Source organism: Ambystoma mexicanum, chromosome 4p, assembly GCF_040938575.1.
Source record: "Ambystoma mexicanum isolate Mex_15411 chromosome 4p, UKY_AmexF1_1, whole genome shotgun sequence".
Classification (NCBI taxonomy): Eukaryota; Metazoa; Chordata; class Amphibia; order Caudata; family Ambystomatidae; genus Ambystoma; species Ambystoma mexicanum.
Genome location: NC_090927.1, coordinates 442,812,418 through 442,836,186, shown reverse-complemented (window position 1 = coordinate 442,836,186; position 23,769 = coordinate 442,812,418). Strand labels below are relative to the sequence as shown.

The 23,769-nt window shown below is 43.6% G+C and overlaps 1 protein-coding gene across 2 annotated transcripts in view; it reads left to right on the top strand.

Annotated features, from left to right (window-relative positions):
* The window catches only part of GREB1 (growth regulating estrogen receptor binding 1), a 627,979-nt gene that overhangs the window by 581,668 nt on the left and 22,542 nt on the right, over positions 1-23,769 (top strand). For both annotated transcript variants that reach the window (XM_069605957.1, XM_069605956.1), the window contains exon 30: positions 10,002-10,137. In XM_069605957.1, the coding sequence (XP_069462058.1) occupies positions 10,002-10,137 (136 nt within the window). The remainder of the gene's footprint in view (positions 1-10,001; positions 10,138-23,769) is intronic.

Here is a 23,769-nt window from a genome sequence, read left to right as displayed (position 1 = left end):
AACATCTGTAGCGATTTCCAGCGACCGGAGAGCCTGCGGTGTAACTAGAGCCTGATGCAATCCTTCCCTCCAATCAACCCGAGGGTCCTGAAAACAGCGACTCCTGCCAAGAGGCTGGTGAGACCCACTAGTCTCAAAAAGACCTGCATTTGATGCCATCCCACAATGTGCTGCAACCCTGCTGGGCTGCAATACCGTGGGACCTCAAGTCTGAGTGCAGTACATGATCTTCCAAAGTTCGAACCTCGCTGAAACTTTGGTGCATCCCTGAAGTTCCCTCACCATAGTGAAAGACTGAAGAGTATTCGACCAGCGATATTCGTTCTTCATCTGGCAGCTGTAAAAAGGCACCAAATCCACAGAGCAGCAACAATGAATGAAGAGTCCTTTGCTGGAAGCATCCTCTGATGACTGCCGCTGCAAGTTCCCATCCAGTGCCCAGTTCTTTCATCTCCAGACCAAGAATCCAGGGACCGGTTCCTATGCTGCTGCATCCTGAAGGAATCCACCCAGAAGCTCTTCTTTTCTCCCAAGGTACTGTGCAGGATTGGGTAATACTTACCTTAAGTCTGGAGTACATCCCGAGAGGCTGATAGGGTGATTTGTGTGGTTGGGAGTTTGCCCATACCACTTGCCCAGACCTAATGCTGGAACACATTTGGGAGCCTTCTGTGAAGTCCCTGAACACTTTAAAATAACTCTGAAGTTAATGCCTACTTGTTAAAGAAGATCTCCTTTGGAACTCTGACTTCCCTGCGACAGAACCCTATTCTGACCTGCCTACACTTGGCATCTAGACCACGAAAACTCATGCTATAGACTATGGAAGGACTTTATAAGAGTCTGTCTTGAAAGTGTAACAAGTGTGTTGAGGATGGCTCAGTGAACACACATGAGTAACTTTTCGGCAACAGGTTTATTAAGTCTCAGGCAAGACAACCCCCAGCTAGGAAGCCAGCAGTCATCTGACTCTCCTGGAACTCCCCCCCCCCCAACCGTATTCCTATTCCACAGCGTGAACCATAACAAATGTGCCTGGATACAGTAGTCAGGAGAACAGAAGGTTCCATGAACAACCAATAACTATGTACAGTAAGGGGCCTAAAATTCACATAGCTAACTATGTACACAGTGACATACCTTGCATGACATCAGCTCTTGACAATTAAGAATATGTACAAAGGTGAGTCCTCACCTAACACCTCCCTTCTTTCCAAAACAAAATCGACAAGTGGTGACACAAAACAGTGTTGAAAGAAAAAACATGAAATGGGATACATTTTACTACACTTCATTGGCCCCCCTATCACCCTTCCATACCACACCATTCTTGACAACCGCCACCTCTCTTTATTCCACACCACTCCTCCTTTCACTAGTACCGATGACCCCAAATCTTTCACCACTAATTTGGGCTCTGAGTAAACAGAAGACCCCTTCCGCACTTAAGGTGGTAGCTTCACCTTAATCCAATCTCTCTCCTTCACTAACAAACATCTACAACTGTTCTTCTGATCATAGCCATGTTGGCTGACCTAAGATGCACATAACTATGTACACAGTGACATGCCTTGCATGACATCAACTCTTGAAATTTAAGAGTATGTACAAAGGTGAGTCCTCACCTAACAAAGTGTAAAAGTACTTACTTGCTAAAGAAGTTAGTGTGGTAACTGTATTTCTGTGAAAGAAAACGTTAAAAAGTGTCATTAAGTTTATGCTTAACTTTGAGTTGCATTTTGCGCCTCTAAAAAGTACATAGGTTGCTTTGAATGGTGGTTCCCCCTTCTGAAAAATAATAAGTATTGGTACTGTGTTCTCGTTGCTTAAATGAATAAGTGTAAAAGCTTACCAATTGGGTTTACCTGCCTTGAATGACATTTTGTCATTCTTAAAGTGTAATAGAGGGTTTTGCTTTCCAGGTCTGCTTTATACAGATCTAAATCAGTTTGGAAGTTAATACTTGTCTTTGAGTTGCTGCTAGCCCCGCTTAAAAGTATACAGGTCTTACTCACCTTGATTAGCTGCTGCTCCTCTAAACCTGTAACCCTGGTTTGCTCTTCCCTGAATTGCGTTGCTGCTATTCTAAAATAGTTTCAATAAAGTTCTTACTCAACTTAGAAACTAAATTAGTACCCGGCGAGAGTCAAGCAGAATGCAACACGCATTCTGATTGGCTCTCGCCGTGTCCTTACCCGGCCGAGAATCATTCGATTCTCGGCCGGGACTCCAGCTGCCTTGTCCTCGCCGGGGGGGGGGGCGTGGCAGCCCCTCAGCCAATGAGGAGGCTTGAAGCGGGGCCATCCCCGCTCCGAACCTCCCCACGGCTGAGAGGTTGCCTCCGCTCCCCGCTGGGGACTCGGGTACGCTTTTTTTTTACATTCCCTCCCTCCTCCCTACCCCACCCCACCCCACTTACCTTCTTGCTCCTGCATCCCTGGTGGGGGACGATGGCAGCCCCCAGCAGTGTGGAGACTCCGCGCCTCCACACAGCTGGAGGCTTCCATCATCCGCTGGCAAGGTAAGTTTTTTATTTTTTTTTTCCCCTTCCCCGCCCTCCCAACCCCACTTATCTTCTGCTTTTTTTTTTTTTGGTAGCGGACGTGCTGGGAACACTTGTGTTCCCAGCACCAACGCTCCCGAAGGCCGCCATGGAAAGAGAAAACAGATTCCTGTTTTCCCTTTCCCGGCGGCGATTTTCTTGGTCGTTTTTCTTTTTTTCTTTTTCTGTCCCGAAACGCTGCGGCTTTTCGGGACAGAAAAAAATGCTTTTAGTGCCCCGGTCACACATATAATGCGGGCCGGGGTACTACTAGCAATATGACCGTTATGGCGGGGGCATTACCGACGCTCGGGTCATATTGCTTAAATATACACTTCTAAAAAGTAAACTTGGTATAACTAGCTATTAGGTAGTGGATAGTTATGTGCCAACAGGTCAATTACTTAACTTGACATACATTGTGTTCTTCTTAAAGTGTAATAGGCTTTTGCTTTCCCTTATTTGGTTAGTGCATTCAAACATAGTAGTGTTCACACTTATCATTGAGTAGCTTGAGGCCCCTCCAAAAAGTATGCAAATTGATGTACTAGCTCTGAACTAAGTTCTGAAAAGTAATGTTGCAAGGAGTATACTTGTAACAGGGTTGGTTTATTATGTGATTTCATAACTGAGTGTCACTGCATTACTATCATGATTGTATACCCTTAGGTTTGACTCACCTTGACTTGCTTCTTGCTCCTCTAAATAAGGTAATACCTTAGTTTGCATACCATAGGTATTGAGTTGGTTTTTATGATTGTGTTTATATGATGTTGTAGTACTTACTTAACCAAGATTTATCTTGGCCTATTTGTATTTAAATAAACCCTTTATTTTTACAATACACTGTGATATAGTGTTTCTTTGGACCATATGTATGCTACAATTTCTTTGTACCAAGCTACAGCCATCTCTCCCTCCTAAGATACGCCTGGCTGCTCTCTCCATGCTACGAAAACATTCTAGGGTGGTACAGCCATATACTAAGAGTGGAGCTTATGTACTGTCTCAGAGGTAGGGTTTTATGAAGCCCTTACTTGGATTTCATAAAAACTGTCCTAACATTACTCACTGCAGTGTCTACCACACTGTGGGCCTCATTACACGGAATGCGGTAAGGGTTTACCGGTACCGTTAAGGGCACCGGTACCGGTAAACCCTTACCGCCTTACTACAAGGTTCCTTTGCGGGACCCGATCTCAACGGCTGGTTTTACCAGCCGTTAAGGAACGGGCCTGCAAAGGGACCTTGGTGCTAATTACGGTACCGCAATTTGCGGTACCGTAATTAGCTCCTTCCCCATTCCCATTGAGCCCTATGGGGGCAAAAATGGGAATGGGGAAGTGCCTTGGTGAATGGGGAATTACCGCCCCTGCTCACCTTGGAGTAGGGTGGTAATTCCGCCATCCACCAAAGTGGACACAGTAAAATACTGCCGGCAACCATGGCGCTAATAGCATACCATGTAATGAGGCCCTGTGAGTCCATAACTCCATTTCATACATAACACCACCTCCTTCCCCTCTCATACAAGTTCAGTGTTATTACTCAGATAAAAAGACTGATGGTTAGATTGAGGAGCATGCAGAAGGGAAAATCCAGATGGGAAGAGTGTCTGAGTAAGTGGCCAGCATATTTTTTAAATGAAAGCTGCTGTGCAACTTTCTCAGGTACCACCCCCTTCCTGGGAATGGAATGGAACCCAATGTCACAGAAACCTGTTGTCTTCGGACTGCACACACATGTCTGCTGGATTGCAAACCTCTCAAGCTATCGTTGCAGATTTATGTCACAGATGATCTGGTAACACTTTAGGCAGCAAAATGTTTTTTATTGATTATCAAGGGAATCACCTGCATTCAGTGCTGTCCATCCAACCATTCAGCCATAAGACACAGCAACATTATAGACCTCACCTCTGTGAGCTGGCTTTGTGAGAGTTAATTTTGTGAGTTATCCAGCGAGGTACAGTTACTCAGCACTTTACAGCAAATGATAAAATATGGCAACATAACAGAAGTGGATTTGAAGGGTTCTCCTTTTCATAATTGAACATTTGGCTGTGCTCGTTGGTAATACTACCCACTGATATTGGAGCTCTTTTTTTAAGTCCTCTGAATGTAAAGAAAGGCATGAAAGAATGGCTTAAAGGTATTACGCCTGTCTTAATGCCTGTTTGGAAAGTTTTCCCTTGGAGCAACTGTTTCTCCTTATTGTATGGACCCCCACACATTCTGCTTTTGCACAATGGGCCTCATTCTGACTGTGCCAGTCCGTGAAAAAAGTGCTGGTATTTCCATATACTAGCGCTTTTCCAGACCGGCAGAGTACAAGTTTGCCGGTGGGCGTTTACTGATGTACCTCCAGCCAAGAGCTGAAGATAAATCAGGCCCCCACTGTTAAAAAAAAAAACAGTCAGTATTAGCAGCACCAGTATCACCGGTACTAGTAATTCCGGCAATCCCCTCCATAGATTCTTATGGGACTCCATGGAATGGAGAAGGACCGCCATTGCTGGCACCTGGAATATCTCAGTAATACTGGGATATCAGGCACTGATAACGGTAGGTATGTTTGGCGGATTTACCGCCAGGATATCAGCAAACTTTGGATGAACCCCAATGTCTTGTATAGTGAAGTGAAGCCTTCAGCTTCACTCCACTGGCATTTTGCTCACTTGTTATGGGGAAACTAAGTAGTCCTTCAGACTGTTAGTAATGGAAAACTATGTTTCCCTTTTTCTTTTTACATGTTATCTGTTTTGGGTAACATTTCCATGTTGCCCATGTTGCCCAAATGCATCTTCCAATGCAGTGCAATGGGGATAATATTGTCTCAACCTAGACTCACACTCAAAGGATTTTTGGTTACTGGCAACAGTTACATTTTTACAGATTTTACTGTATTTTTAGTTAGCCTTCTCGTGTTTACCGCGTTGGGCTACTAACTGTGGCTAGTGTCCTAACATGGCCTTTCCACAAGGTTCTTTGCTTGTTCTTTGGCCCTTTTGTTCTATGGCCTTTGTGAGGATTGATTGTTTATACTCTGGCTTGGTGGACAGATGTATAGAATGCCAGCCTATATTGTGAAAGGGACAACTCTGTGGAGCTGTAGCCAAACCAGTTCAAGGTAGCAAGGCGAGTGGTCTAGGCTAGGTCCCAAGAGATGGTGAGCTTGTAAGGGGTCTACAATGAGCACACCCAGCAACGCAGTCGAGGAACACACTTAGGCAAACAGGTATACACATATTTCTTTACATATGACCAAATAATACAGTTAAAAATGACTACTAACAGGTAATAATATCACACAATACTAAAAATTAGATACACATATACAGTTACTGGTGTAGGGCAAAATACATATCAAACCCCTGAAAATAAAGGTACAGATTAGTATTAGCACTATTTGGCCACAGAGAATAAACCCTAACTTCAGAAGTCCAACCCTAAGTTGTCTGTGCCCTGTGCCCAAATGTTCAGCAAAGCTTCCACACAGTTTGTGAAGCTGGAAAAAATGAAGGTATGGTCTCTGGGGTTCAGTGAACAGTTCCAAGTGTCAGGGGACGAGTTAAAATAGCTAACACATGTATTCACAACTTTCTGAGTGCTTGTGTGAACAAACAATGACAAAGCCAAAGTGTTAGAAACATTTTATAAAAGTTATCAAACGTTTAAAGGGGGGTTTAGGGAGCTATAACTTACCCCCTGTACTCTGATTGTTCATGAGACTTGGCAGGTCTGTTGAAGAAGGTCCGAGGTTGCTTTTCCCACCATCAGCCTAAGCCCTTGATCCCCAGGGGTTGCAGGTTCGACCAGATCTCCGGTCGGTGTCTGATGCTGGTGGAAGGACTCTCAGTGGACGCAAGTAAGCAATTTTGAATGACGGCCACCGATGCATGGCGACGCAAAGGGATTCACTTGCTGCAGTCAGACCTTCCCTTCTATCTCAGGGCCCCTTGATGGCAGGACCATGAAAATTCTCAGAGGTAAGTCTTATAGGACACGCTGAGGATCCCTCAAGTTCCAGGCTTCAACTCGGAATGGCGATGTCTGCAGCACGGTAGCCCAAACTCAGAGCTGGGCAGCCACAGGGCGTTCTTGGGGCACTTCCAAAGGCTCTTCTTCCTAGGACTCCACGCTGGCATTGAGAGTGGATGTTCCCTCCACTCCAAGGGTCACAGCTCCTTCGCAGGACTGCTGGAGATCTTCCACAGGACAGGGTTCTACCAGGGCAGTAGCAGAGGTTGGTTACCAAGCCTTCTTCCAACAGGTCCACGGTTTCATTGCAAGTCTTGTAGCTAGACAGAAGTCCTTGCTCCTTCAGTTTCTTCCAGGATCTCTCCAGAGTGGGTGCAATGGCCCTCTTCTTATTCAAAAGGAAAGTTAAGAGCAGCAGCTCCCACTAGCGAATGACAGATCTGCCCCCCACACACACACCAGCAGTGGTCCAATCTGGACCACTGGCAGCAACACTCATTCATTCACCCAGACCCACTGGCACCAGTATGTGGATTTTGACCAGCCAGTCCCAGCCCACTTCCTGGCACCAAATGCACATATCCCTCCAGTAGCCACCAAATGACTCTGCTTTCCCAGGTACTGGAAATCCATATAAGGATTTCCCTGGCTTCTCAGGCCAGGAAGAAGGCTAAAAGACAAGATGGCCAAAGAACAAGCGAAAAATCTCGTGACACGGACATGTTTGACAACTAGCCACAGTTAGTAGCCAAACGTGGTAAACACGGTAGAAATGGTAAGGATATAACGAAATGCACCAAAAAATTGTAAAACGTCACTGCTGCCACCAGCTCATCCATTTAGCACACCTAGAGTAACCAAAAATCATCTGGGTGTTAGTCTAGGGCAAAACAAAAAGTTTACCCCATTGTACTGCATTGTAAAATGCATTGTACAATGATAAAAAAATTACCACAAGTGATAACAAGTTACTAAAAGTAGTAACAAAGTAACTAGACTATGTGAAACAAAGTTTCGCAGTACTGACAGCCTGAAGGACGTGTCAGTTTCCCCATAACAGATGCGCAAATGCCAGTGTAGTGAAGCTTAAGGCTTCACTGTACTGTAAAAAGAACAAGCCATATTTAAAAATAAAAGCACAAAGTTTGGGGGTCCATAGAAATGGAATGAAAGGTGAAGTAAAGAGGAATCTTTCCTAACAGCCTTCTTCCTGCCCTGCCAGGCCAGGAATGTTCTTTTTTGGTCATGCATTTGCCCGGGAAAGCAGTGCTTTTTGTGGGCTAGTGCGGGGCATGTGTGTTGAAACACAGGAAGTGGGTTGGGACTGGCTAATCCTAATCCACATACTGGTTTCAGGATGTCTGGAGTGTATGCATGTGTTTCACCCTCAGTGGTCCCTGATTGGACCACTATTGGGGTTTGTGTGTAGGGAAGATCTTCTTTTGGTTGGGCCGAGTTTTGGTCCTGCCACCATTCCAACTGATCTGAAGAGGAGCCAAGTATCCTTTGTAGCTGTGCAGATGAAGGATGACCCGAGTACCTGTTCTGAAGAGGACTGGCGACCATTTCTTACTGCTGTACCAGTGGATCCCAGTCCGGCTACTGATCTCAGAAGACTCTTGCTGGTGCTTCCACCCTTTTGACTGGTGGGACCAACCATTCACACCATCTTCTCGTGGTCCTGCAGTTTGGAGTCTTCAGAAGTGTCTCTGGGCCAACCCGTGGGCTGAACAACTCCATTTTGGGCTACCTAACCAGAAGCGTCACTGTTTCTGTGTTTTCATCCGGAGCTTTGGGGGTCTTCAGCCATTCCCATAAGTCACCATAAACTCCTTGGACAGTCTTCTGGACTAATCTTTGCATCCAACAGAACATTTCCCTAAGTTTCTCCCCAACTCCTAAAACTACTTGAAAACTGTGAACTTTTGAGCTGGACATTTCTAGTTAGGGTTCCTATCCTTCTGGACTGTTGTAATTGTCTAATACTTAACTTTACTTTCAGGTATTGAGCGTGGGTTCGGGGCGTGGGGGTGTAAATTGTATGTTTTACACTAATTTACTGTGACTGTACATGCAGTTTATATTAGTAGTATTGTGTGATAACATTACCTGCTCTATTCATTTTCCCAGTGTGTTCTTGGGACTGTGCTACCTTGATTGGTTTGGCTAAACTCCCAGAAGTTTCCCCTGTTCCCTATAACTGGGGTGGCTTCCTAAACTCTGTCCACTAGGCCATAGTTTAGAAATTAATCTTAACAATGCCTCCTTTCATACTCTGGGGCATTTACGTTGTTTTTGGAGGCAGAGGGCAAGGGCGGAACAAGAGTTATGCCTCCCGTTCATCCTCTGTCTTCAAATGCGACTAGGTTTTACACGTGCATGACACTTTCATGCTGGTGTAAAACCATTCAATTCCTAGAGAATCCACCTGCTTCTTAAATCAACAAAAAGCAGACGGATTCCATAGGAATTCCTTGTAAAGGCTGCCTGTCATGCGTAAATGGCAGGGGCATTTAATAATTTTGCACTGCAGAGTGCAAAAAAGAGAGGTGTAAAGATGCTTCCACTGTTACTTTACACTTTGCTTTTATACTCTGCACTCCAATTGGTGAAAATTACTCAGAGGGGACTTGTTTGCACATAAATACAAAGATAAGTGATCCACTCCGGGCAATTTACACTAATTTTTAAACTCACAGACTACACAAAAAGTGTGTAGTGGGAAGTCCACATTAGCCTTCTTTTTGTTTCTTTGATCTGCACACGTGTGCTCCTTTGCAGTCATAATCTCATATTGGCAGCACTGCACAGCGTGCATTGAGATTGAACCCTACTGTGATTGTGCAAAGCTTTAGCCTTGTCATTGTTTTAGCTGCACTGTCATCACTAAATTGCTAGTGAATATTGCAAAGTAAGCTATTCGAAAAATCTGTTTTATGCAGTGGTCGAAGTGAGCGGGAGCGGTTGGGAGCGGTGCTCCTGTACTTTTTAAAATTACCCTTTACAGCTCCTATACTTTTATTTTAAAAAGAAACCGTTCCGGAATGTTTTCGTATTAAAATAAAAGTTCAGGAAGAAGTTGAAACTTGCACTTTCAGTGCACTGCACTGAACGTTCCCTTAACAGCAGGTGCAAGTGTTTGGGGGGGGGGGTGTACTGTGTGTGGGAGGGGACGAGGTGATGGGGTTTGTGGGGAGTGGGTGCAGGCCAGCAGGGAACATAACTCCACTACTTCTTTTTGTACACTTCGACCACTGGTTTTATGGGAATGTGCTTGCAAGGAAGGAGTGTGGACTGTGGGGATCTGTGCAGCTATGGGGGTATCTGTTTCTGACAAATTCTCCTGACTTATGTCCTCTGTGGGACCTACACAAATGGAAGGTTTGTTTGGCCGAGGAAAGAGGAGAGGGTGAGGGGAAAGAATAATTTATGGTGGGCCCTTGTCATTAAGAACTCACACTTTCTCTTCTCATTTTTAGATTTACCTGCAATGACGTTGACTTCAATTTGCGCGTTCACAGTTCAGGCCTCTTGATCTGCAGATTGAACCGGTTCAGTGTAATGAAGAAACAAATCGCAGTAGGAGGGCACAGGTCCTTCCACATCAAGCCAAAGGCAAGTGACATTGGTGTGTTATGCACTCTCAGAACAATACTAGGTGCACATTTAAGTATTTGTATTTCTGTCTTTCTTAATTGCCTATTCCCTGTTCTTTGGTGGGCGTCCAGTAGGCGGCGGGTGAGAATGTTTGCAGTATATTAGCAATTTAACATGTTGAATTTGTGAAATCTACAAATACATGTGACATCCATATACACTGGTAATAATCAAGGCACTTGCTATATGTAACTGTCATAAAAGTATATGCTAATTCTCTACAATCCCACTCACTTTTATATTCTGGGAAACATTCATTTCGTCTTACCTACGGTGCATTATTTTGTATCTTTATGTTGGGGTATTTGTATGTAATTTTCTCTGCGCTACTGTGACCATTTGAGTGCAGAAGCAGAAGCATATCAGAATCTTCATGAACACTCCTCTTTCTTTCCTACTCTAAAAGATGAAGGCTGATCTTATGATTGTGACAGAAGAAACTGGTTCTCTCTGGAAACAAGTGCTTGATGTTAATCAGGTATTGTTAATTTCCTGCTAGGAAAGCACAGGACCTCTTAGCCAGGGATGCCTCAAAACACGCACGTTTCGGAATATACTCTAATTAAACTCTAGGTCACTTGAAGGAGAGCGGTTAGTATGGGCTTAAACAGATCATTCAGTATTATCAAATCGTTAGCAGATTGTAATGGGGGAGTCAAATATCGCCAACACGAGGGCCTGATATGTAATGCTGGTCGGGGACACACTACAGGTAGGAATGGAGGGTACTGATGCATCAAGAATGTTAGGACAGTTTTTATAACGAACGACCACCTAAGTAAGACTGTATAAAACTTTACCTTGGGCAATAGAGAAACTCCAACTCTTAGTATAGGCCTGTACCACTCAAGGTACTGGTAGGTGGCAGAGCAGCCAGGCATATCTTAGGAGAGACAGGGGGGGCCTGTAAGAAGGTACAAAGAAAGTGATGTGTGCGGCAATAATAAAATGAAGACACCTAAAATGTTATAGGCAAGCATGAGTCCCAAAACCAAGTATGGAGAGTCACAAAAATGGTTTCCATGGAAAGAGTAAAAGAAGGAGTGAGTGGGGAAAAAGGTTCCCACTCACTCAGGAACATAGAAAAATAATTCACAAGTCCAACGACAAATGCTAGGGTGCCTCACAGGTGAGACAAATTTAGCATAAATATAACCTGACAAAGAGCCACAGAAAGATCAGTGAATGTTTAAGCTCTCATTTAAGCTGTCAATGAGGATGCTAGTCCATAGTGTCGAAGGCTGCTGAGAGGTTGAGGAGTATGATTGTGGCAGAGCCTTGTGTGTCTGCTGTGTTTTTTAGGTCATCCCATATGGAGATTAGGGATGATTCAGTTCCATGAAGGAGCCTGAAGCCGGACTGGCGGCGGTCGATAAGGTGATTGGCTTCTGTGAAAGTGCAGAGCTGAGAGTAGGCCGTTCGGTCACTGAGTTTAGCTAAGAAACGGGTGTTAGAAATCGGTCTGTAGTTGGCAGGAAGGAGGGGGTCAAGTGAGGGTTTTTTAAGGAAGGGTTTCGGTGTGTGATGTTTTGAATGCTTCTGGAAAGATGCCTGAGGTGAGGAAGGAGTTAAGGATGGATCTTGCGATGCTGCCTGCACAGGTTGAGGTGAAGATTTCTTTGCGGAGGGTAGGAGGACATGGGTCTCTCTGGGATCTGGACAGATGGCTGTTGGTCAATAGTTTAAGGAATTTGGTTTTAGAGATGGGAGAGAAGGAAGAGAATGGTAAATGCAGGGTGTAGGTGGTGTGGGTGGGAGTGCTAATAGTTTCCTGCCAATGATGTGGGTTCTTTCTAGTGCTATGTTGTAGAAATGGTCAGAGAGGGGCACATTAGAGAGATTGGTACAAGTGTGAGGGGGGACTGCAAAGGGGGGGTATGAATTCTGTGATGATATTGTAGTGTTCTTTGCTACTATTACAGGCATTAGAGAGTCTGTTTCTGTAAAAGGATTTTTTGGCCTTCCGGATTGTGGTTTTGTAGACATGGGTCTGATGGGCGTTGACTGTTCTGTTTTGGGGAGATGGGTCAGCCCACCATCTGCGTTCTAGAAAATGGTTGGGTGTTGTAAGGGATTTGAGGAGGGGGTGACACATCTAGGCGAGGTGCCTTGTTTGTTGGGACTGATTGTGAGGGGGTGAGAGGTAGGAGAACGCTGGAGAGCCATGTGTCGAAGTGACTGATAGAAGGTAGTCCTCTTTCGACTGGTATGTTAGGGAGGGAGGAGAGCAGGGAGTCGGCCAGGTCTGGGGTTACTATGACCTTGTTCCATAGCGGGATACAGGTGGATGGTCTGGTATTACCCATGCTTGGAACATGGATGGGTAGAGGAGCAAGAAAGGGCTGGCTGCGTTGTCCGTCCGTATGAGAGGTCATGGGGGGACCATGGAGATAAGGTTGGTGGAGCTAAAATTTGCATCAAGAGTATGTCCTGGTTTTTGGCACCTGTTACCTGTGACCTGCTGAGCCATATTGAGGGCTTCCAGGTTGTCCAGGAGTGGTCCTGTCATGGGGTTGTCTGGGGCATCAAACCATATGCTGAGGCCTCCCAGTAGCGTGAGGGAGGGGTTGGAGACCAGGATGGCCGCTACGGAGTAGCTTAGGTTGTTAGCGAAGTGCCTATTGTAGCTGGAGGGTCTGTAGATGCGGGGTGTGTGAGGGGTTGATGACAACCACATTCAAAACAGAGGCGGAAATCAGTCTTCTTAGGAAAGATTTATTTTGCTTCCTTTTGCCTCATTCTCTGAGACTGCCTTTATATCTACTGGCTTGTTTTATTTTTCCTGACTATTCTTTTGCAACAGAATTGCTCTTTTTTCCCTACTTGCCACTGCAACTAATTTCCTGCGCAAGTACTGTCTAGACCCTATGTCTTTGAGCACAGGGAGACACTGCCCCATATTTTACCTGTTTTGTGTAGCACCACTTCCTCACTTAAGGTTACTACTCCTAGGAGAACCATTGCCCCTTCCTTTGTCTGTTAAGTGTATTTATCCCTCTTTTTGCAGTGTGTCCATGACCGGCTAGTTGCAGTGTATCTTTCTTTTTATTGTATTTATTTATTAGTGTGATATAGTTTAAAGGTAAACCTTCTACACTCATATGATCAAATTTAATTATTATAGTTTAAAACATTTCCATTACACTCCACTGCAACTAAGCACCACCAATAATGTACGGACTTCCTAAAACAAAATCGATATTGAGTTTAAAAGGTTAATACCAAATTATAAGGTTAGTATTAAAATTTCACACTTATACTTAGCTCAGATTACACTTCATGCCTAGTTCAATCGATGTTTTGGTATAATTTGATTTACAACGATATTTCCAATTTCTCGACCAATCGTTCCATAAGGGTGCCAAATCACGATAACACCTAATTGTAGACATGCCAATGTAATCTTTGCCGTAGTGTTCATGATGAAGTGCAATAGTGCTGAGTGCCAAAATCCTAGTACAAGAGTGCAATGTGCATAAGTGCGAGGTGCATAATACACTGTAAAACTAATTGTTTGAAATCACTGTTAACGTATATGGAGCAGGGCTGCTTAATCAGCATTATATCAGCACAGTTTCAATGCAACACATACTTTTTCCAAACTTATCAGTGGCTTTTAGTTTCCTCTCGATCCTCATCCAGAGTTTAATGATAGACAATGGGCCTCATCACGACTATGGAGGTAGCCATGCCGCTATTTACGGCATGGCTACCCCTGTACCGGGTACCGGGCCCCGGTTCCCTGAATGGGGAAATACCAGGCCATTCCGTCCTTGGAGGGCCCGGTATTTCCCCATTCAGGGAATCCAGACCTGGTACATCCCCATTCCCATTCGAGCCCCCAGAGGACTCAATGGGAATGGGGAGGATGCAAACAACGGGCCTGTTAATGACGGGCCGGTTGTTTCTATCCTGGTCTGCTTGCGGGACCCGCTAAGGACGCCTGGTTTCACCAGGCGTCCTTAGCGGGTCCCGCTAGGAGACCTCGTAATGAGGCAGTAGGGGGTTTAACGGGGCCGACAGCTCTACCGGCCCCGTTAACCCCCTACTGCCAGGGTCGTAATGATCCCCAATGTCAGTGATGTCCAGGTACCAGCCAGGCACCAGAGTCAGAATGACTCAGATCTAAGGTGCTCAATGTGGGAACGTATTTCCCCAAGGTGACAGTGCACCATGGGAGCAATGCACAGCATGCTGTTAAGACACGCAGTTACTTTCAAGTTCCTCCTAAGAGTTACACAGCCTACAATACCTATTCACCAACACAACGCCCTTCCAGGCATCACACGCTGCCAGAGTTGGTAGTTTGCCCATTCACAGAAGCATAAAGCATCTTCGGTATTGCAGGAAAGGGAATCGTCAAGTCGGTTTGAGGATCTTGTGCTCAAGTCTCGCAAATCTTGTATAGCTTTCTAATTCGACTGTATGCTGATGTGGGGTGATCCAGTCGCATTCCCTAGCTTTAGCTGTAAATTCCTTCTTTGGGACGTAATATCCTCTACTACATTCATGTACCCAGCCTGTGTCTCGGAAATATCCCTCATTTGTGTTCTTAAACAACTCTGCTGAATAACAGCTAGTGCAGTTGTAGGTTTAGCCAACAGGCACAGTAGATGGCATACTGGGTGGGTCATGGATGTAATATACAGTAGACCTCCACTAATGAGAACGTTGGTATGCATAGAAGTTATGCCTATCTCCCACCGGTACAACTTGGGAAAGTCCCAATACACGCCTCCATAAGGAGGCCTCCAGTTACTGCTGCCAAATATCATGTTTAGCATAGCTTGCTTCTAAACCACACATTACCATGGCCATAAGGCTCTGTTTATAGGGCAGGACTATGCCTTTGAGATGGTATCCTGCAGAATTGCTTGCAAAGTTCTTAAAAAACACTCATCACATTGTTGGCTTTCCAACGTTTTGACGCAATCAGATCTTAATATCCTCTGTTGCTAGAAACCTTATGCATCAAGTAAGTAAAAGAGGTCACTTGTTCAATACATCCCATCAGGATGTTAATGGTCATGAGAGTATTATTTCTAGCGCCAATACACATACATTTGGTTTTATTTATGTTAATCACCAAGCTCTCCGGTATTAAGCGCGTTATAAAAGAACAATCATAAGAGGCAATAATCCATAATTACCAGTGTCAAGACAAGAGCCTTTTTTATAGACGCGTTTGATTATGGCTTTCTACCAAGATGCAGGCATAGCGCTGGTGCCCGTTATGTTAACAAATAGCTGCATTAATAATAATAAAGTTGCACAAAATTCGGGATTTTTCATTAAGTTAATATTTGCCAGGCCATCAGGCCCCGGAGCTGCTCGAGGCTTTTAGCTTAGTTATGACTCCTCTAGATTCACACCAGAAAGGTTGTTCTTGGATGAGCTTAATGTACTGTCACAGGGTCCCTATCATTCACAACAGTAGCATTTCCCCCCACTCTGCTACAGCAATAGGATCAGTGATATATCCAGCCTGGGAGACTGTGTGTAGCCTTGATTAACATGCGACAGAATCTCTTGGTATCTCCGGATCTTTCTTTTAATATGTTTTACTGGTGCACTACTGTGCACCTTTTTGTTTACCACAAAGGTACAAAGGTGCTTTCTGGCTTCTATAGCTAAAGGCTGCCTTCATTGTAAGGGTTGTCTTCGTCCTTTTCAAGGGTTGGAAATGGCTATATGTGGTCATGCCTGTTAGCAGTCTCTGTTCAGTGTTAGGGGTAAATATAAGGGTACCTGTAAATATCATAGGTCCTCCAGGTAAGATATGTAGGGACTAAATAATGGACCTAGATATACTTGAGGCTAGCGACAATACTTTCACAATTACAAAACCGTTCTTGCAATAGAAAAATATATTTTTATTTTCACATATAATTTTCAAGTTCTTAAGTCAGAACATATTTACACAACATAAATTCTTTGACATCATATTCACTTCTTTCATACTTTCATTCATACACAAAATATACAATGTTTGTTCTCTTTCACAGAAAAAGTGAAACCGAAGTCATCACAAAAGAACATAAAAAAATCCTGCCCGTATCAGTATTATTTTTCTGTATCTTAATGCACATTTAGATGTTCGCAGAGTAGTTATAATTCCTCTCTCTTGGATCTACATATGTGTCGGTCGATCTTGGACCCCACTGGGTCTGCTATTTATCCGACCTTCTTCAGGAACTAGGAACCACTTGTCAGGGTTCCCCATATAACTGGAAGAGTGATGTCTTCTGTGATATATCTCTCTAACCAAAATCGTGTCAGGGGTAGTGTTGATGCCGGAAATCAATCCTCCGGGTCACTGAATTAAATCACATGCACATGTGTCTTCAATTGGTGTCAGGCACATGAATAGTCTCCCTCGTTGGAGCTATATTGAATTAGATTCTTATGGATGGCACACCAAAGATCTACCCCATCCGCTGCCACCCCTCTCTGTAGTTTAGAGGATTGTAGGGTAATCGCAGTGTCGCCTTCCACTTCTCTTAGTGCACTCCTAGTAAATTGGGTGACTGTTCTTCGCGGTAATTCGATTTCATTTCAACCGGAAATGAAATCGAATTACCGCGAAGAACAGTTACACATTTGTCACAGTGATTTATTTGCCTTATTTCATACAAGTGAAAAAAGTTCGAAATTACCTAAACTAAATATTTATTTAATATGGTTCTGGGAACGTTTTTGGACAATTTTATTTTGTAACCCCTGCCTTTACAGACAATTATAATGATCTGTTTTCCTCCTGATGTGTTTAATTTGTATGCGTAAACATATTTTCTGACTGGTTAGAGTGCTCCGAAGCTTCGATCAGTGGTTCATGATCATCCAGAAGAGCGGCGTAGTCTTATCATGAGCACTTTGGCTTCAGTGCTAATCTGCACTGGTGCTAATCTGCTATCAGATGGCAGCCGGCCTGCTGCAGAGCCCTGGATAAGGACACATTGTGTCAATTGGTGGAATGTTTTAATGCTGTGCATCGTTAGGTCTGTGGAAAGGGCTATAATCAACTGATTAAAATGCTATTCAGAAATACTAATTGCATCAAACTGCACTTGATTGTTTTGCTCTTATAATCAATGCTGCATTACCAGCAGATGCACCCAAATTGAACATATTGTCAGGTTTATGAGGCAGGCACTGTTAACTTCAGTAATATTTCATTGCTGTGTTACTCAACTTTCAGTGCATAAAACTTTGAAGGAGATCTGACTCTCTAGTACGTTTCTTATTTTTGTTACTGTTTCACATTGTGGCATGCAGTTTTATTTTATGGCCGGAATAATTGTACTGGTGCCACAAAAATAAAAGCAAAAGGTTTGGGGTCCATGGAAATGTAAGGAAAAGTGCTATAAAGAGAAATCTTTCCTAACAAGAGGGCGTCAAGACTGGTTGGTCCTACCTGTCCAAGGGTTGAAGCACCGTTGAGGTCCTTTGCAGATCAGGTAGTCCAGTAGGGCTTCACCTGCTAAAACAGAGGAAGGGATGCCAGGCCTCTTCAGGAGACGTCCACGGATCTTCACTCAGCTGCTCTTCTACATAGGATACTTGCCTCCAACGCTAATCTAAAGAAACAGCTGCAGGAGTCGTATTCTTATTGTAAATCCGGGCTGGAAGCAAGTCCAAGCTCACCATTGTTAAGGATCCGCACCATTCAAACCGCCAGCAGTGGTCCAATCAGCTACCACTGTTGGTTTCACTCTTGCCCCCAGAATGCCTGGCACCACGGATATGGAGTGGGACCAGGAGGTCCCATCCACATCCTGGGTCAATAGATGCCAGGCCAGCAAACTCTCACAAAAGCAGAAGCTTTCCAGGCGAATGCATGACCATATAAGAGATTTCCTGACCTGAGAATGCAGGAGGAAGGCCAAACAACAATATGGCCAAAGGACAAGTGAGAAATCTCATGCCACTGCCATTTTAGGGCACTAGCCACGTTTAGTAACCAGACGTGGGAAAGGAAAATGTGCACACTAAAAATAATGCACCATTGTAAAAATGTGTCTGCTGCCACCAGCTTGTCTTTAGGCACATATAAAAGTAACCAAGTGTGAAAGACTAAGGTTAACATGACAAATGAGCAAAAGGCAAGGGGAGTGAAGCTGAAGGTAAGTTCAAAAACAAAAGCACAAAATGTGGGGGTCCATAGAATATGTAGGGAAAGTTGCCTGAAGAGAAATCTTTCCTAACAACATGCGTACTGGGTGTTAGGAAAGATTTTTCTTTTGGCATATTCCACCCCGCAGCTTCTAAGGACCCCCAATCATTTGCTTTGTTTTTGAGTGGAAGTAAAGCCTTCATCATCACTTTCCCTGCCTTTTGCTCATTTGCTAATGGGAAAATGATGAACACTGCACACAGCACTGCAATGCAGATACTTTTGTATCACCCTAGTCTTTTACACTTGAGATTATTTTTGATTACTTTTATATGTGCCTAAAGACAAGCTGGTGGCAGAAAATATATTTTTACAATTATTGTGTTAATCCTAGTGTGCAAATTTGCGTGTACCGCACATGGCTACTAAACGTGGCTAGTGTCCTAAAATGGCCAAGCACCAAAACCTTTGCTTGTTCTTTGGCCATATTGTCTTATGGCTTTTTTCCTGCCTTTCCATGTCAGGAAATCCCATTTAAGGTTATGCACCTGCCCGGGAAAGCTGCAACCTTCAGAGGCTAGTGATGCCTTTATGTGTCTGTGTGTGGCCCAGGAAGATGGGTGCGGGGGGGGGGGGGTGGACTGTCTGGCTCCACTCCACATCTGAGGTGCCAGAAAGTCTGGGTGTGTGGTTAAACCTACCTGCTACAGATACATTCTGGGGAAAAGCATTGTGGCTCCTGTGGCTTTTGGGCATAAGGCCCTATTCTTCTTAGGGATTGGACTGTTGAAGTTAGGGAATATCACTTGTGGCTTGCTCCCATCTTTATTGCATCACTTTACTTACCTCTTTTACTGATTGAAGTCATTGTGTGCAGTTTAAGAACCTATCGTGACTGTATATAGGTTTATTATTGAGTGTTGTGCAATATTATCACCTGTTTTTTGCATTTTTCAGTGCATGTTTAAGGTCTATAAATAAATACTGTATTAGTATACATTCCTGTCTAATTGAATTATTGTGTGCTTCACCATGTGGACTCAATGCGGACCCCTAACCCCACTCACACTCTCTTGACTGCTCTCCATTACTACCTTGTTTGGGTTTTGTCTCACCTCTCAGAGTTCCACTGTTTACTATAACTGGGTGTCCTCCTAAAATCTGTCCACCAGACCGATTCTAGAAATCCATCCTAACTCTGGGTTATGTACCTTTTACAGACACATTCCAATCAAAAGATGTTCTATGTCGCCCATTCAATTTCTTTTCATTTTGTGCATCCTTTTCCACTTTCCTTTAAGCATAACAGTGCAGGTCCTGTTGCCATCTGCATGGACCTATTTAAGACCAACATTGATTTGTGGACACTCAAGCTTTTAACACCATTTAGTATACAGGATGTATACTATTAGGGCAGAATTCAATGTTTGTGGCTCTGTAGTCTAATTTTATGGGAACCCTTACTCTTTTCGCTTTTGACCTCTTTATTTTTTATTTTATTTACTTTGGTGGTCAGAGGGACTTCTGCTAATGTCCCCCTGCCACTGCATTCCTTTTTTCTATACTTAAGGTATATGGTATTCAGTAACCCATAAGGTGCCCAGTCACAGGGGTGCCTCCCAGGCACCCTATTTCTGCCTTAGGGTGGTTTTATCACCCTAGATTGGTTGTAGGGGGTAGGCTGGTGGCAGCTAATATTTCGTTTTGGCTTCACCAGGGGTGCAAGTCGATTTACCGCATTAGTAGCCCAATGTACCTTTATGGTAGCCATTGGGGTATTAATGGGTCTTTTTAAGTACTAATCTCTGACGTTTTGTTTAGGTGGCTTTCTTTGTTCAGGGAAACCATGACGCTTGCCTTAAAATGGCTGTTTTTGCCACAAAGGGTCTTTGTGAATCCAAGATGGAATCCTCCAAGGTACATCAGTAAAGGTAAGACTCAACAGAGCAGGATATCTATCTAGAGAAGATGCCCCCTGGCGTCCGCTCTCTATATTTTGTACACATCAGACTTTATGAATACCCAGAACTCGATCAGATCCTTTCCCCCATCTTTGGGAAATGAGAACATTTCGAGACTGATTTAGGCTAATGACATTATTTTAATAGATCAGACGCAAGTGGGTCTTCAGAGACAACTGGACAATATCCTTGTTTATTTGGAAAAAAATAAACTAGAACTGAATAAATCAAAAACAAAAGTAATATTGTTTGAAAAAGGAGAAAATGCAAAAAAATTATCAAGCTGACCGTAGAGGGAATACAACTTGAGAAAGTAACAAACTTTAAATATTTGGGAATTATATTAAACAACAGCCGGGTAGAAGTCCCGATGCAGGAACATCTGTTTGTGAAACTCAAATCCCTGATCACCCAATCGAAAATGATAAACCAAAGGTTTGGCAGATTTTCAGTACTCCCTATTGTAAATTTCTACAGAGCCAAAGTTGTGCCGACATTAACTTATGGCGTAGAAGCAATGCCGGGATTGCCTTCAAACTTATGGCCAAAACGTAAAGAGCATTTTTGGCAGGAAGTTTTAAATCTGGCCAACTCTACCCCCACAGTGGTGATAAGAAGAGAATTAAGCTTAAGTTCAATGAAAGCCCTGGTGGAACACATTACACTGATGTAATTTAGAAAAGTTATTGACCCATCAGCAAAACCCATCTTGAAAATCATCAGAAAAGAAATGGAGACTGAAAACAACGGGATGCTACTCCACTGGAGGTTGAGGAATCGTCTGCTCCTAGAGAAAATTGGCAGTACAGAAGATGAGAGATGTTAACTAATCCCACGAAGATTAATGTAAAACTTCTGAATATGGACTGGATAGAGACCGGTGAGTTGGCAAATCAATGTAAATTGCTCACAGACCTCCCATGGAACCCAAAAAAACTGAATGAAGTGCTTCCGTACTTAGTAAAATGCCCAAACCAACGAACACGACAAGCCTTCCTCCGTATTAGACTGAATTTAATTAATACAAATGAAATCTCAGCAATCAGAGGAAATGTAACATCAAACAAATGCAGATTTTGTCAGCCATCTACCCAGGTGGAGTTGAGAAGACACCTTCTAGTTGAGTGTTGAGGCTTGAAGAACATCAGATACACCTGGCTAGGCCACTTCTTCAGAGACCTCCACGTTTATAGTGAGGATGACTGGTGGGCGCACCTAATGAGTGGGTAAAAAACCAGTTGGGTGATCGCCGTGGTGGGATTTTTCGACCAACTGGGTTTGGAAAAGAAATGAGGGAAAGTGGTGGGGTGTTATGGAAAATCAACAGGAAAATCTTGAACTTCTGAGATTGAGCCCGGGGAATAGCGGAAGGATGATTGGACTGACTTTTTTCGTTTTCTCCCACAATATTACATCCACTCACCATGCCCTCTTTTCCTCTCCCCTCTCTATTCTAGTCTACTCTACTTTCCTTCTAAATTCAACATCTTCACCGTCTTGAGGTTTCTTCCCGATTTGGGTCTCTCCTTGTTTCTCCTTCCTCTCTACATAATCTCCTTGCAGAAGAGCGTAATTTTCATTCTGTAAAAATTTTTTGTACAACTAAATCAAATAAAAAATAAATAAAAAATAATTGTATACTTTTATACTTACCTTTCTAACTAGAAATATTGGAATTATTCTGTGCTGACGCATTGTAGCCCTAGGCCACTCTCACAAACTACCTGAGCCTAAGCCTTACTGCTCTGCTACCTTTCCTTGATTGGTTTTGGCTAAACTCTCAGTGTTTCCCTGTTAACCATAATACTGTAGCCTCCTAAAATCTCCCCCCAACCCTCCTCTAGGGCTGATTTTGGAAATCCATTTTAATAATTGAAATAAAAGACATCTTTATTGACCCTTTAATTGACCCTTTAGACTTGATGGGGTTACACCTGTAAAGGTGAAACATTTTACGTACTTGGGAGATGTTTTCTTTATAAAGTTACACAAAACAAGCCATGACTATGACCGAAGCACATGGTGAGAATAGCATTTGAAGAACTATGTTGGCAGTCAATTACAGCCATTCAGCAAATGTATTTAGCAGCGCCTATAGTGTTTGGTCGTTATGAGTCGGAAGTGTGGGGCTACAAGCCATATGCTGAAATTGAAAAATCTTCGATTCTATTGTTTGAAGACATTTAGGCTTACACTTATCAGCAGCAGATTTCGCAGTCCATTGTGAAGTCAATCAGGGTTGTATTTCCGCTGAATACAAAAGCAAACCTGTTCTTCTGGACTAATGCACATGCCTCACTCATCAGGTGCATTAAGACGGATAGTTGCATTTGGAATCTCCTTGTAGGGACCACTTCGCTGTATCATCTCGACAACGTTTTGTTGTTGGTGCAGTCTTCTGGTCTCTTTTTCCTCCCTGAAGTGATTGAAGGGAGAGACAGAAGAACACACCTTGAGGGAAGATTCCAAGCGCAGGGAAAATAAAAGTAAACTGCATCACATTAGAATTTCCCCTGTGGTGATTGAATGGTATTCATAAACAAAAGGGAGTAGACGGCTGAGTGACTGGAGAGTTGCATGTTACGTAGTGGTAAAACATTGGCTCGGAGGCAAAACTGGAGCAGAAATATATGCCCTTTTGTTAGGGAGTTTTACTAAAGTCCACCTGTGGTGGGACTGTAGAAGACTCACTCTCAGATATACAGGGTTCCAGCTCTTAGGTTTGTCCTGAACTACCCAAAAGGTTTGTTAGCTATGGTTGAGCAGCCAGGCTTAGTGTAGGGGGAGGAGGGCTGTAGTTGAGTGCAGATACCTTTGAGTACACGTATAGTCAAGAAAACACTTACACACAGTAGTTATATAAAAATATAATTATTTATTATAAAGACTGAGGCAATGTTAAACTCAAAATTCAATTCAGTTAAGTAAGGAACGTTTCACACATATATATAGTAGGACATTTGCTGTAGCAATACCCAGTTCAATAGTAGATCTTTATGTTACTTTGTTATACTTTGTTACTTTGCATTTGTATAGCGCCTTATGTATCATTGGTATGATCTCAAGGCACTGGTAGGTTGAACACCCTCGGGAACCGTAGTTCAAGTCAGTAGAGAGAGAGAGAGAGAGAGAGAGGGAGTCATAAGGTGCGTGGGTGCACCGGATATGTGTGCAGCTGGTGTGGCATTTGCATGATAGCTGCTTCTTAGCGATAGGTGTGGTGGTTGGGAGGTCAGGAATATGTGTTCATTCTGGCGGGTTGATATCCAGACTGGTTTCTGGCTGCATTAGGCCTGAGGAGACGCTTAGGCTAGCGGTGTGTGCTCAGCTAGCTGTGTTTATTCAGGATGATGTGGAGTATGTGGTGGGTGTTAGTATGAGAACAGCAATACCGAATGTGTCATAGTATCGCTGTGTTCTAATTGAGTGGTGGTGTATAGGAGAGAGTAAGCGTGGTAGTGTGATATGGTGGTTTGCAGTATGGCGCATGAGATTGAGCGCTCATCTGTATCATCT